The sequence below is a fragment of the Podarcis raffonei genome, chromosome 14 (assembly GCF_027172205.1).
Source record: "Podarcis raffonei isolate rPodRaf1 chromosome 14, rPodRaf1.pri, whole genome shotgun sequence".
Lineage (NCBI taxonomy): Eukaryota > Metazoa > Chordata > Lepidosauria > Squamata > Lacertidae > Podarcis > Podarcis raffonei.
In genome coordinates this window covers 47085506-47098345 of record NC_070615.1, presented here as the reverse complement: position 1 = coordinate 47098345, position 12840 = coordinate 47085506, and the positions used below count along the sequence as shown (strand labels likewise).

General features: G+C 49.2%; 1 protein-coding gene across 3 annotated transcripts in view; it reads left to right on the top strand.

The window, feature by feature from the left end:
- The window catches only part of MYO15A (myosin XVA), a 105796-nt gene that overhangs the window by 54459 nt on the left and 38497 nt on the right, over positions 1 to 12840 (top strand). For 2 of the 3 annotated variants that reach the window (XR_008327447.1, XM_053363976.1), the window contains exons 32-43: positions 1128 to 1240; positions 2665 to 2759; positions 3324 to 3477; positions 4166 to 4230; positions 4693 to 4881; positions 6835 to 6916; positions 7267 to 7405; positions 8145 to 8253; positions 10463 to 10592; positions 11110 to 11231; positions 11914 to 11973; positions 12661 to 12736. Coding sequence is in view for 2 of the 3 variants with exons in the window: in XM_053363976.1 (XP_053219951.1) it covers positions 1128 to 1240; positions 2665 to 2759; positions 3324 to 3477; positions 4166 to 4230; positions 4693 to 4881; positions 6835 to 6916; positions 7267 to 7405; positions 8145 to 8253; positions 10463 to 10592; positions 11110 to 11231; positions 11914 to 11973; positions 12661 to 12736 (1334 nt within the window). In the remaining variant the exon portion in view is untranslated. The remainder of the gene's footprint in view (positions 1 to 1127; positions 1241 to 2664; positions 2760 to 3323; positions 3478 to 4165; positions 4231 to 4692; positions 4882 to 6834; positions 6917 to 7266; positions 7406 to 8144; positions 8254 to 10462; positions 10593 to 11109; positions 11232 to 11913; positions 11974 to 12660; positions 12737 to 12840) is intronic. The other variant, XM_053363977.1, reaches the window with a different exon arrangement.

Here is a 12840-nt window from a genome sequence, read left to right as displayed (position 1 = left end):
ACATAAACAATATTAGCAAAAAGGGGGGGAGGTACTAGTGATAAAGGCTGTTCAGCAACAACAAAACTATTTTAAACATGTCAGAAAAACCGAGAACCCTTTAAAATATGAGGCTCTTTTAAAATCAGTGGCACAGCCAACAACACTCCCACTACTTTCAGGCCCCCTGGCACCCCCTTAGCGGCAGGGGTTAAAACCCCCCTATGCCACTCGCAAGCTCATTTTGGAACACAACACAAAATGGGAAGGAAAGGAATCCCAAAGAGCACAGCACCCACGTAGTTCTCTGCAGCGTGTACCCACAGTCTTCCCTGGACAAGGGTTCATGACTCGCCCAGGGAGGCCAATAATCTCTTGCCAAGCAATGAAAGGGAGGGGCCACGAAAAGCAAAACAAGGCAGCCCATTCCCTTGTGGACAACCTTCCAGGGTGGTGGGTGGAGCCAGAGAGGAAAAAATGAGCAGAGCAACAGCTGTGACTCTTGCCTTCGTACAGGTTACATTTCAGCATGCAGAAAAGCAGAGGTTTTGACACATACCCCTCCACCCAGGCGAGTAAGAGGCATTATCCTAGTTTAGGGACATGCTCCTGCCATGCAAAAAGCACTTAAGGGCACAAAGCAGGGCTCCTGATGGGGGCGCTCTCAGGTGGGCTTAAGGAGAGTCCCCAGGGCTAGATAGAGAGGACAAGCAGCCCACAGACTGGAGGTTCCCCACCCCTGTTGTAGAGTTTAGAAGACAGTGGCATAGTGTGGGGGTGCAGGGGGGGCCGTCTGCACCGGGCGCAACATCTGGGGGGGGGCGCTCGCACTCGCAGCTCTCTGCCCCTACCTGGCTCACTCACTCTAGGGGGCGCAAATTACTTGCCTTGCCCCGGGTGCTGGCAACCCACGCTACGCCACTGTTAGAAGAACAGTGTGCAAGCATGAAACTCTGCGTGTGCTGAATGCCCCCTGCAAATAATAAATATTTCCAGCTGGAGTTTTATTTTACCTTGACATTTCCCCCTCTGCTCACTCCCTCTTCTCTTCTTGGTGCCACCCCTGATTTGAAACATGGTATTGTCTGCCCTCTCTCTCTCCTCCTCCTCCTCCATCTCCTATTGCTCTCCTTCCCTTTTATCCTTAGAGTATTCAGACACAGTTTGGATTCTGGTGAGAAGGTTCCTCCTCCGCCACTTATGAAGGCCCCTACGGTGGCCCCCACCAACCTGCCAGACTCAGAAGGATATTGCAGCCATGGTAAGGACCAAGGGTTCGTCCACCCTTCACTGGTCCTGCGCCTAGAAAGCAGGTTTTCTGCTTGTTCTGTGCTTTCTAGGCATGGATCCAAGCGGTTTTACATTTGCCCTGCTGCTTTCATTGTGAAAACCTGCTCTTTAGCGCTGAATTGGAGCAAACATCAATCACAGAAAACTTGACTAACATTTGCTCCGATTCAGCAGTAAAGAGTAAGTTTTCCTGGAGGGAACTGGGAGCATGAGTGAATGTATGAACAAGCCCTGAGCTTGCCTCTCTCTCTCTCTCTCTCTCTCTCTCTCTCTCTCTCTCTCTCTCTCTCTGTGTGTGTGTGTGTGTGTGCATGATGGAAGATCATAACATCGCTCATAGAAAAATGTCACACACACCCCACCAGCCACCTGATGTCACCCATTTTTGTTAAATTATTTGAGGGCATTTGCACCCTGCTCTTCAGCCAAATGGACTCCCAGAGTGACTTCCATTCAGTCAGTTAAAACCAGGCAGTCCCTGCTTTGCAGACTTGCAATCCAAAAAAGAAAAGAAAACCACAGTACACAAGGGTAAAAGCGACAGAGAGGGTAGATCGGGAATCAAACTCAGGCACCAATTCTTAAACAGGTGCTCTTATAAATGACCAGCTGGCACAGTGCAGGGGCAGGACCTGGGGTTTTGGCAAAGCTGAGCCTTCAGAGTCCCATCTCTCCCACTGAGGCAGCCTGATGGAATGGCTGCCCCCAGCTGGCAGCTGAGGGAGAGGAGGCCAGATGGAACATTTTCCTTGGCCTGCATGGTTCAAACCTTTTGTGCTGCCTCTTTGCAAGCCACAACGATCAGCTGGCGGTCACAACGGTGTCTGGGTGGCAGAAGCAGCATCTGTTGAAAGTCCCTCTTTGTCCACCATCCCCCCTCCTTGCCCTGTGAGATTTGTTTTATTGGATTCGTACAAACTAAACACAACAAGAACAGTAAAGAAATAACACTCAAACCCAAACGGAGGCAAACTCAGTTAGCCAAGAGCCCTTTGCTTCCATTATGAAAGTATCGGTTATATAAAAGATGGGTTAACCCAGGATGTCAATCCACCGTGTGGGGCAGGTGGCTGGTAATTATGTTCCTTCATCACAGCAGATGTTAAAAATCTCTGCCTGTCCACATTAAAAGGATCAACTTGAATAGTGTTCACCTGTACCTTCCTTTGTGCAGTCAGTGTTCCATCAAAGCCACAGACCATAGTTGTGGGTGCAAAGTTTCAAACGCATTAAAAACCGGGGCTTGCCAACTCTTCTACCCAGCTTACAGGAGCATTTCTGATTAATCACCCTGGCAACCCTGATTTTTGGGCTGAGGGACCCCATGGGAATCATCACATTATGAGGACTGCTTTTTGGCTAATTCCCTTTTATTTGTCTTTCTGAACCCGGAAGCAGATTCGGACACGTTCAGCGAGCCTCGAAGCCAGAAGGGGTTGGATCATTACTTGGACAGCCTTTTTGACCCGGTTCTGTCCTATGGGAATGGGGTAAGGAAAGTGCCGTCCCCTCCCCAATCCCCAGTCGCAAAGTGGATTCTACACAGTCAGGCCCAGTGTCCTGTTTCTGAAAGGACACCTAATTCTCAGAATGCTGGAAGGGAGATTTCTTCTGGTGTTAGGGGCCAAAAAAAGGTCTCCCAAGTGGTAAAACAGATTGTTCTGAACCTCAGATTTTAAAGAAAGGAAAGAAAAAGGAAGCAGGAGGTGAATGCACGAAATTCTGAGGTGTGCCAGGCAGCAATGTTGTCTGGATTCTCTGTCAAACATGGCAGCAAAAAGGACAGCAATTTCCAGGCTCAACAGCTAGTGAGGGAACAGTTACCCCAGAAGTAGGACAAGCCTCCACACACAAACCACTGCACCAAATGTTGGCATGATGCAGAGACAACATTTGCAACAAGGCAGCATGAAAATACCTAGATAGGAAGACTGGTTCCCATTCAGGCCTTGGAGTTTGTCATGTGGGAAAAGGCCTAGAATTTAGGCCTTATTTCATTTGTGCCACCCTCCTCCCTCCAAGCGCCAACGCTTATTTGTTCGCTCCTGGCCCAGGAACTGGAGAAGCCGGCTGCCGTCTCCCACAGGATGAAGGGAGGAGGCCAGATTGGAGCGGGGAATGGAGGCCAGAGCGATGGAGACGGTGTACCAGCTGAGGGACCTCAAACAGCCGGTGAGTGTAGGCAGGGCTGCCTTCCACGGCCAAACGGTGAGCAACCTAAGTGAGGTCAGCTGTGAAACAATGGATGTGGAATTGTTCCCTTGGAGAAAAATTGAGAGAAAGCCTCCTTTGGCGATTTCTTCAAAGCCTGGTCTTTCTAGAGCAGGGGCAGCCAATCTGGTGCCTTCCAGAATCCTCCAGAAGCTGTTGGACTGTTTGTCCCAGTCGGCATCGCCAATGGACAGGGGACTGGGAGTTGTAGTCCAACAAGATCTGGAAGACACATGTTGGCTACACCAATCCTAGGCAGGGGTGCTCTCTGCCCTAGGACACCTTTGAAACATCCAAGGAACATCAATATGACAACGATTCGTTTCGTTTATGAATCAGTTCCCATTAGGCTTCCCAAAGCAATGTATCATGCAATAAAAACTTACATAGAACAATTGGATATAAAAGAAAAAGCTGAAACATTTACATATGCAAGACATTTAAAAACCAATTTATAGATACAAAAACAACTTTAACCACACATATATAAAATCAATTTAGATTTGATACAGATATTAGCTGGGACTGAACCTATGACCTTCTGCATGCCAAGCAGGTGCTCTTGTCCTGAGCTATATCTCTCCCTGACCACAGCACCTGTCACCCCACCTTTGTAAAAAAAAAAGTCCTTATTAACAGCGTCTGTATACCACACAATAACTGACCTTGTTTCTATTCCCCACAGCAGCAACAAATGAGGCCTTGTTGTTGGCACAGCAAGCTTTCCGTAACCAGCAGGAGTTGCTTCTGGTAAGTAAAGGCAGGACTCAGGAGTCATACATGGCATCGTTCGAGGGTCTGGATAAGGAATGAGCCATTTTATAGAAGTGGTGCTATAAAAGAGCCGTGCATTCCTACGTTTGACGAACTGTGCTTCCAGTTTTGACCCAGCGCCCTGTCCTGCTTTCTGTTTCCCCATGTACAGCATTCACAAGTGACATGCTCAGCAGACTAACAAACAGTCTTCTTAACCTCATTTCTGTCACATCTAAGTGCACCCACAATGGTCCTTCCTTCCTTCCTTCCTTCCTTCCTTTTGCTTTAACTCCCTGGGATCATAGGATGTGCCTTTTAAAATTGGCCACTCTCTCTTTTCCATCAGGGTTCCTGCACCTTTAACTGCCGCTTGGCGCCCTGCTGTTAAAAGCACAGGAGCCCTGCTGGAAAAAGAAGGGTGGCAACCCTAACCCCTGCCCTTTCTCTCTGGGGCAGGCTCAACACATGTCCCAAGTGGAGGCTCTCCGCCGACGGCAGCAGGCTGCTGTAGCAGCGTTGGCTGGTGCAACCTCACTCAGTGCAAACCAGTACTCCAGCCCCAGGTCCCCCCAGCACAGAAGCCCTTCCAGGACCCAGAGGAGCAGCACCTATGATGCCGGGCCTCAAGGGGGCCTACCTCCCCAGGTGAGTCTCTTATGCATACAGGTGATGAGACACAAAGAAGATGCCTGCGGTCCTTTGTTCTCTGGTCAGTGGCTAAATACAAGGTGGACGGCCCTCTGGGCCCCCTGTTACCCAGAGATGGTTGTTGAGCGCAAGACATAGCTGGCAGTGACACATGGCTGCATCCCCCCCCCCAGTGCATCACTGGTTGCAGTGCCTCCTCCAAATGTTGGAGTGGCCCCCACCCTCTGTCCGTCTACCTCATCAACGTCATTATAAGCATCTGCTGCCACCGCCGCTGCTCCCCGTCTTCATCTCTGCCACCTACTTCCTTATCAGACAGAGCTACTGAGGAAGCAGGCAAGGACAGCTACTGTGCCTCTGTCTTGCCTACAGCTGTTTCTTCCTTCTTTTTATATTTTTTATTTATTTTTGTGTAATAATTTTTATTCGTTTTCAATTACAATAACCCAATAAAAGCCTCATTGTCACAATACCAAATTATAATACAATTAATAATGCCAATTGTTCAGATGCCAAATTATATTATTTTGTTGGCCCCCTGCACGCTAGAATTGATTATTTGATAATTTACTTTTAACTCTGCATTCCAGTTACACACCAGTCAGAATAACAAACCCTTATAACCTTCCTTTTAAAAAAATAATAATAATACTGCTTTTATTTATTTTCATGGTACAGAAGATAAATTTTGAGAAAACAATTGTTACAACAGTAAATAACAAATAACTTGTGCTGATAAAATTACAGACTTTTATCATGCCATGTGCTAAAATTTCACTGAATTGGTCTAAAAGAACATGCCCCGTTTTCCCATGAGTGCTGGGTGGATTCTTGCCACAGTCTGAACAATTTATGTATTCAATAAACATTTGCCATATGTTATAAAAGGAATATGGATTGTGTTTGCCCTTTGCCGCTCTCAGCTGACATGTTAGTTTCTCAGCCATGCTATTGACCATACTCTGTTACACCAAGAATCAATCTTCAGACCAACACCAGATTTCCAACACCCGTATGGAAATGGTCAATAGAAAGGTTAAGAGGTCATCTTTAGGATAGTCGTGAGCAGACGGGATCCTAAGCCCAAGTAGTGCTAGTGCAGGGGACATTTCAGTTGTTTTGTTGTATACCAGGCTTATTTCTTTGAAGACAGCATTCTTCTTTGAAGATGTCACAACACCACCACATTTGGTAAATATGTACCTTTGACTGTGCATGACCTCCAACAATTGGGATTGACTTCCTTGCATGTTCGGGATAGCCGCACTGGTGCATAATGCCACCCTTCTAATCCCTGCCAAGTCAGAACAAGGGCCAGGTGAGCAAACAAGTTGTAGTGGTGAAGAAGAAGAGCAGGCACAAGGGGGTTGTGCCAGGGGTTCCCCCTGCTCTGGTGCGTCTCCTCGACAGTTATGCCAGCCTTTGAGGACAACCCTAGAAGGTTGCATAGGTCTGGCTTGTGCCCTAGCGGCCCAGAGGCTGCTTCCCTCACCTCTTCTGAGACACTGCGTGCTTTTGCTGAAATCTTTGTGCCCTTCTTTAGGTGACCTCGAGCTGCCCGACACTGGATATCTCTCTGCCCATATTCATTTCACTCACCTCCAAAGCTGGCCTGGCCATCACCGCTGGGTTTTGTTTGTTTTTTTCAAGCTGCGTGCCCAGTCGGGAACAGCAGGTCTTCAAATCCACAGTTCTGCGGTAGAGCAATGGACCAGGTTTGGTGGAGCTGGGGAGGGGAGAGAGCAGTTTCAGGAGGGGCTCTGGGCACACCCAAATATCCAGGGAATGGCTTTTAAGTGTGGGGAGAAGACCCAAGAGAGGGCTTGGGAATGGTCTCAGTTTGGGCTAGGTGGCTCAAGAGTACTGTTCTAGATTTTGTTCTAGCTCCCAGCTCCAGAATTCTGAGGCTGCGACTCATCCCAGTGTTCAATTTCACCCCCTCCGTGGCAGAGAGAAGCCGAGAAAGGGCTGGTAGACGGCACTGCAGCAGCACCGAGCCTTACACAAGACATGCCGTTCTTTCAGAAATCTGGTAAGGAGTTTCTGTTTTCGCCAGTGGTGGCTGGGGCCAGAGGCAAAAACAGGGAGAGCAACGAATGCCGTTTTTACCTTTGCACTGTAGACTATTTTCTACTGACACTCACCCCCATCCCCATTCAGGGAAGCAGAGGGGCATTATCAGAGTTGAATGACGCATGCCAGCCAGGCAAAAACATGTGGGGTGCGAGGCATGGTTGGGTGTGGACTGGGGAGAGTTCAGAGAGCCAGAGAGAAAGGCCTGGAGGCCAACATGTGGCCCCTGGAGCCTGAAGTTCCCCAACCCACAATTTACACAAACAGGCCACTGTTGTCTCGCTTCTTTTTCTGTCCTTCCTTGCGCAGATGCCGCCTCCAGGCTGCGCGCTGGTGAGCTTGTCCGCCACTCCAAGCTGAACTCGGAGTACATTCCGGAGCCGACGCAGAACATCCGCAACATTATCAAGCAGTACCAGCAACCTGCACGCATCCCAGAACCCATCAGGTCAGGTCCAAGCTCACGAAAGCTGGCACCTCTTCCAGTCTTTAGGCCCCGGAGACACGCAGTTGTGCCAGCTCTTGCTAACATGGAACCTACATGTGCAAATAATGTCAGAGACTGGCAGGACACTGGAGGGTGCACACTGGGGGGGAGGGGGGCTGACGTCTGACTTGGGAAAGGAGGCCCATCAGGGACATGCAGCGCACCAGGGGAGGGTACATAAATTTGGTGGAGGGGGAGTGGTCCCCTGCTTTTGCAGCTGCTCCGTAGACCAAATACCTGGGGAATAGCTGCCCCTAGACGCTAAACTGGTGTGCATGGGTATTCAGAACTGTGGAAACTGCTGCAACTGTCAGCTTTGACAATAAATGCTGTGAGCATTATTTTGTCTAGGGAGTGTTCTTGAGAAATAATATTACCAATAAATAATAATAGACAGCCGTATAAGTTACCATAGGCCCCCCAGATGTCCAAATAAGCATCCACCCGAAATGGGTACCTATATGAGATATGTCTGAATGTGGCCGGGGGCAGTGAGGTCCTCAGACCATGGTGTAATAGATGGCGGGTGTTTATTCTTCCAGCTTCGAAGTTTAAGTCTCTCAGTGCAGCCACAAACCACCGGCTTGCTTCACAATCTTGAACTCTCGACACGGTGCTTGTGAGGGTTCTGTTAGGTAGCTGGAGAGGAGTGCTTGCATGAATCCCTTGGCGGTTCTATACACCTCACATTTCTTTGCAGGAAGGAAGGCGGGAAAGTATTTGTGAAGAAAATGGATCCCCACGAGGAAGCCTTGATGATCCTGAAAGGACAGCTGGCAGCCACGGAGGCACCAGCGCGGCCTGCTCCGGTATGGTGTGGGGCGACTGAATACATGCATCACAGGAAGGCAGGGCTGCCTTGTGGATTAGGGAAAAAGGATGCTCTGTGAGGAAGTGTCAGTTGTCTGTATCTATGCAGTGCCAACCAGCCCAACTGGGCTCGACCCACCCTGAGTGTTGTTTCAGGATAGGGAGAGGAAAGCCAGGTGTGCTGCAGGCAGTGGGCTGCCCCGTGATGGACCAATGTCAATGGAAGTCACCTCAAAGGTGAGATGACAAAGGGACATATCCCTCTGCTGTCTCCCCTTCTGGGATGCCACTGAGGAGCCAAGGACTGCACCCACATGGAAGCGGCAGAGAGCTGCTGGAAGGGCCAGGAGTGAAAGGCAGGGAAGTGGAGATCTCCCAGGTTGAGGAGACAAGGAGAGGAAAGCTCCTGGGGTGGGAGAGCAAGTGGATCTGTCGTTTTCTGTAGGTGGCCAGGACTAAGAGCTCCCTTGAAGAGAAGATTCTGTACCTGTGTGCGACCTTTATATTTTGAATACCCTGCTGCAGATTTTCTCCTACTTCTGTGGTGTTGCTGCTAAGAGAATTTGTATTTTGTTATGTACTCCTTATTGTAATTGTTGCTGCTGCTGTTTTCCTTTTGCCCTACTTTTCTCACTTGGTTGCCCAGTTGTAATTGTGCTTACATATTTTTTTTTCGCTTTTATGTTGCATAGGTTTTACATTATGCAATATATTTCTGTTGTGGGTTCTAAACTGCCCTGTGGTCTACTGACAAAGGGTGGTATATAAAGTTTAATAATAAGAATAATTAATAATTCTTGTTATAATACTACTACTACTACTACTACTAATAATAATAATAATTTATTATTTATACCCCACCCATCTGGCTGGGTTTCCCCAGCCACTCTGGGCGGCTCCCAACAAAACACTAAAATTCAATAACCTATTAAACATTAAAAGCTTCCCTAAACAGGGCTGCCCTAAACAGGGCATGTTGTGGATGTGCAAATGCAGCTCTCCTCTCCATCTGGTCCTTGGGATTCTCTCTAGACTACCCCTCCACACACCAGTCACTGTCATAGATTTACATCCCGTTGAGTGTTTTAACCTGGCAGGAATGTATCTTCAACTCAGATAACAATGCCTTTTGCCTGCCGGCTTGGAGAATAGAGAGCTGTGTGTGCTGAAACTACATCTATTGCACCAAGGTGAAATTTGATCCCTTGCTCCACCCACATTTGTCTCTGGCCCCACCCACCACTGGCTCTTGGCTTCTGGAAGGCTTCCCAGAAGGGAATGTGGCCCTTGGGCTGAAGAAGGTTACCCAGTTCTGATTTAGGGACCCACCTAGGAAAGACGACAGTAAAAGTGCCAGCCCCGTGTGTGTTTCTTGTTACGTGGCGAGTTCCCGACCCCCTCAGGTGGAAGTAATGACACATGACACAGTTATTAAGGTTAATGGGCTTTAAAAAGCCACAACTTTATTGGTTACAGGTGATGAGTGATATTGACTTAGGCATTGGTCCTAAACGACTAAATCCAACTCCAGCCTGTCTGCTTGAAGTCTGGGAAGGGTTAACCACCAGTAGGGGGAGTCCTGCTCAACTAGGAACTCCCCCGGGGTCACCGATAGGGGGCCTGCCTTAGGCCCTAACCTCCTTAGGCTTTGGACAGGGCCATGCCCCCCGGAATCCTTTAACGGACTACCCTTCAATATGTGGGGCAGGTGATGGCGCTACCTCCCCTCTTCCTTCTACAGAACAATACCAATGCCTAACCGCCAATTCCCAGAAAGTTGTGATGCTTTGCCACGAGGTAGGTGAAAACCAAGTGGCTGGTGCCAATTTGCCAAGTGGAAAAATTCCTACCAGGCCCCTCAACAGCGTTCCATAGCACCTTATATGGTTGGAGGGTGGGAAAACAGGAACAGCTGGCGGGCGGCAAAGAGGGAGATCCCTGGCTGCGTCCTGCCTTTATAGGGCAGGCCACGCCCCCGAATCAGCCGATTGGCCGGCTGGGGGGTGACGCGGCCAGGAATCCCCCAATAACACGGGGCTGGCCTCCACCCACTATGCATGTGGAGGGGCCGTGAAGCCCGCAACCCCACCTCCTCCTTAAGGCGGAAGTGGCTTTGGCAAACCAGGACTGGCAGTGCTCCTGCTGAACATGCTCTGAGTGCCAGCTCAGGTTTGCGGCTGTGTGATGTGGGGATTGGCTTGCTTGCAGGTCATCAGGGAGTTGGGAGCCAAGGAGGCAGTAGCCATGGTGAAGCCTGTGACTTGTGCCAAGGTGGCTGTGCCCTCTGCCATCCGCCTGCCACCCGCCATCACCAGATCTTTCCCTGAGGCCTCTCCAGGTAAAGAATGACTTTGTGTTCTCTGTGCTTGATTCCTTGACTGGGTGAACTGCCTCTTGGCCTGCCTGAGGCCTGGTGTTCACATGCAGCAGAATGAGGTGGTGGACTCTGAAGTAAGTTCAGGTGGGAGGTGCCATCTTTTACTTCTCCCTCCTGCGTAAATGCTCTGTTTTTCAGCTACTCGTGCCTCTGTAGCTTGGAGAGCACCTGGACTGGGGGTGGCCAAACAAACGGTGGTTAAGCAAGGCTGTTGGTTTCAGACATAATGCTGAACCATAGTTAAAACAAACCGTGGTTTGTGAGCCAACAGTAAACCATGGCTTTGTTTGTCTACTGGGCTGGGTTTGGATGTTCAAACAAACCATTCTTTGGCTAAACCAGGCCTCAGACATGATACTTGTGTGATCTACCATGGCTCCTTGGGTATGGGATGTGGCCTTTCCTTACTTAACAGAGAGCCCTGGGGGGCAGGCTGTTCCTTCTCCAGCACAGCTACTGACCAATTCCTCTTTTCTAGTGTCGGTCTCACGTGAACTATCAACTGAGGATGAACTTATCCAGACGCGGCTTCACCGTCGTTGCAGTGAGGAGTTCTATGCATACCGCAATGTCTCTTGGAAAATCTATCTCAGGAAAGAGGTATTTCCCCTGAGTAAGGCTGCTCTCTCCTTTTCCTCATTAACAAGGCGGGGTTGGAAGAGATATGATAAGGGAAGTAACAGGGAACCAGGCAGAGAGCCTTCTCAGTAGTGGCACCTGCCCTGTGGAGCGCCCTCCCTCTATCTCATAAGCTGCGACACGTATGCTTGGGTGGAGAAGGCTGTATAAAGACTGGAGAAAAATAAAATGTACTGTATTTTTCGCTCTATAAGACGCACCAGACCACAAGACGCACCTAGTTTTTGGAGGAGGAAAGCAAGAAAAAAAATATTCTGAATCTCAGAAGCCAGAACAGCAAGAGGGATAGCTGCACAGTGAAAGCAGCAATCCCTTTTGCTGTTCTGGCTTCTGGGATAGCTGCACAGCCTGCATTCACTCCATAAGACACACACATTTCCCCTTACTTTTTAGGAGGGAAAAAGTGAGTCTTATAGAGCAAAAAATACAGTACATTTGTTCCCCCACCCACACACTTTCTCTTCTGGCCCCGTCCACCATTGCCATGTGGCCCTGTGAAGGTCCATCAGAAGGGAATGCGGCTCTCAGGCCGAAAATGTCTCCCCACCCTTGGCTTAGATGAATGCACCTTGGTCTGTTCCAGCAGTGCTCTTAGGGTGGTTCTGCTCTCTCCCTGGTCACCTTCTGCTCTCTTTCCTGGCAGGTTTTCTACCCAAAGGACAGCATCAACAACCCTCTTGTGCTAGATCTCCTTTTCCGGCAGGTGAGATTCCGGTTCTGCTTCCAGCTGCTTCGGTGGGGCTGTTCCTCAGATCTTTCCTTGCACCAAGAGGTGCACCCCAGATCCCTTGCAATGCACACAGCCACACATGACCTGAGAGAGTTCCACCTCGGCATCCTCTCTGAGGATGTCCTTAATATTGTGCATTCATGGTTACTTGAGCTCATGATGGTATTGGGGCAGTGAAGTGTGATCCCACATTGTTGTTGTTGTTGTTATTAAACTATTAAATTTATATATTGCCCTTCATCCAAGGATCATAGGGCAGTTTGTAGCATAAAAACACAAAAATGCATAACATTATAACATACAAAACAATACCCCCCACCCCTGTTTGAAAGGTAATAGATGGTTTACTTTGCAAAAGGTCTGGGAGAAGAGGAAGGTTTTTGCCTGGCACCTAAAGATATGCAGTGAAAATGCCAGTCGATCCTCCCTGGCATCTGGTTGGCCACTGTGAGAACAGGATGCTGGAGTAGATGGGCCATTGGCCTGATCCAGCACAGGGTTGTCTTGCGTTCTTACGAGTTTTGGTACTTCTAAAGGAGCCTTCCTAGTGCCCTTCAGATGTTTTGGGTGCTGACTCGTTGGGGCTGATGGGAGCCAGCGTCCAAAACATCTGGAGGGCACCAGGTTGGGGAAGGCTGACGCATGCATTTCTCCTTGCAGATCTTCAACGATACCTTGTCCGAGGCCTGCATACGCATCACTCAGGAGGAGAGACTCCGCATGAAGGCCCTTTTCGGTAACCCTTGTTGTTTCAGCTGGGGTGGCTTGTTATCTTTGGCTCCTCCCTCCCCAATCCTGCCCAGGGCAACATAAAGCCATAGACCTGAAATAAGTCCCAGA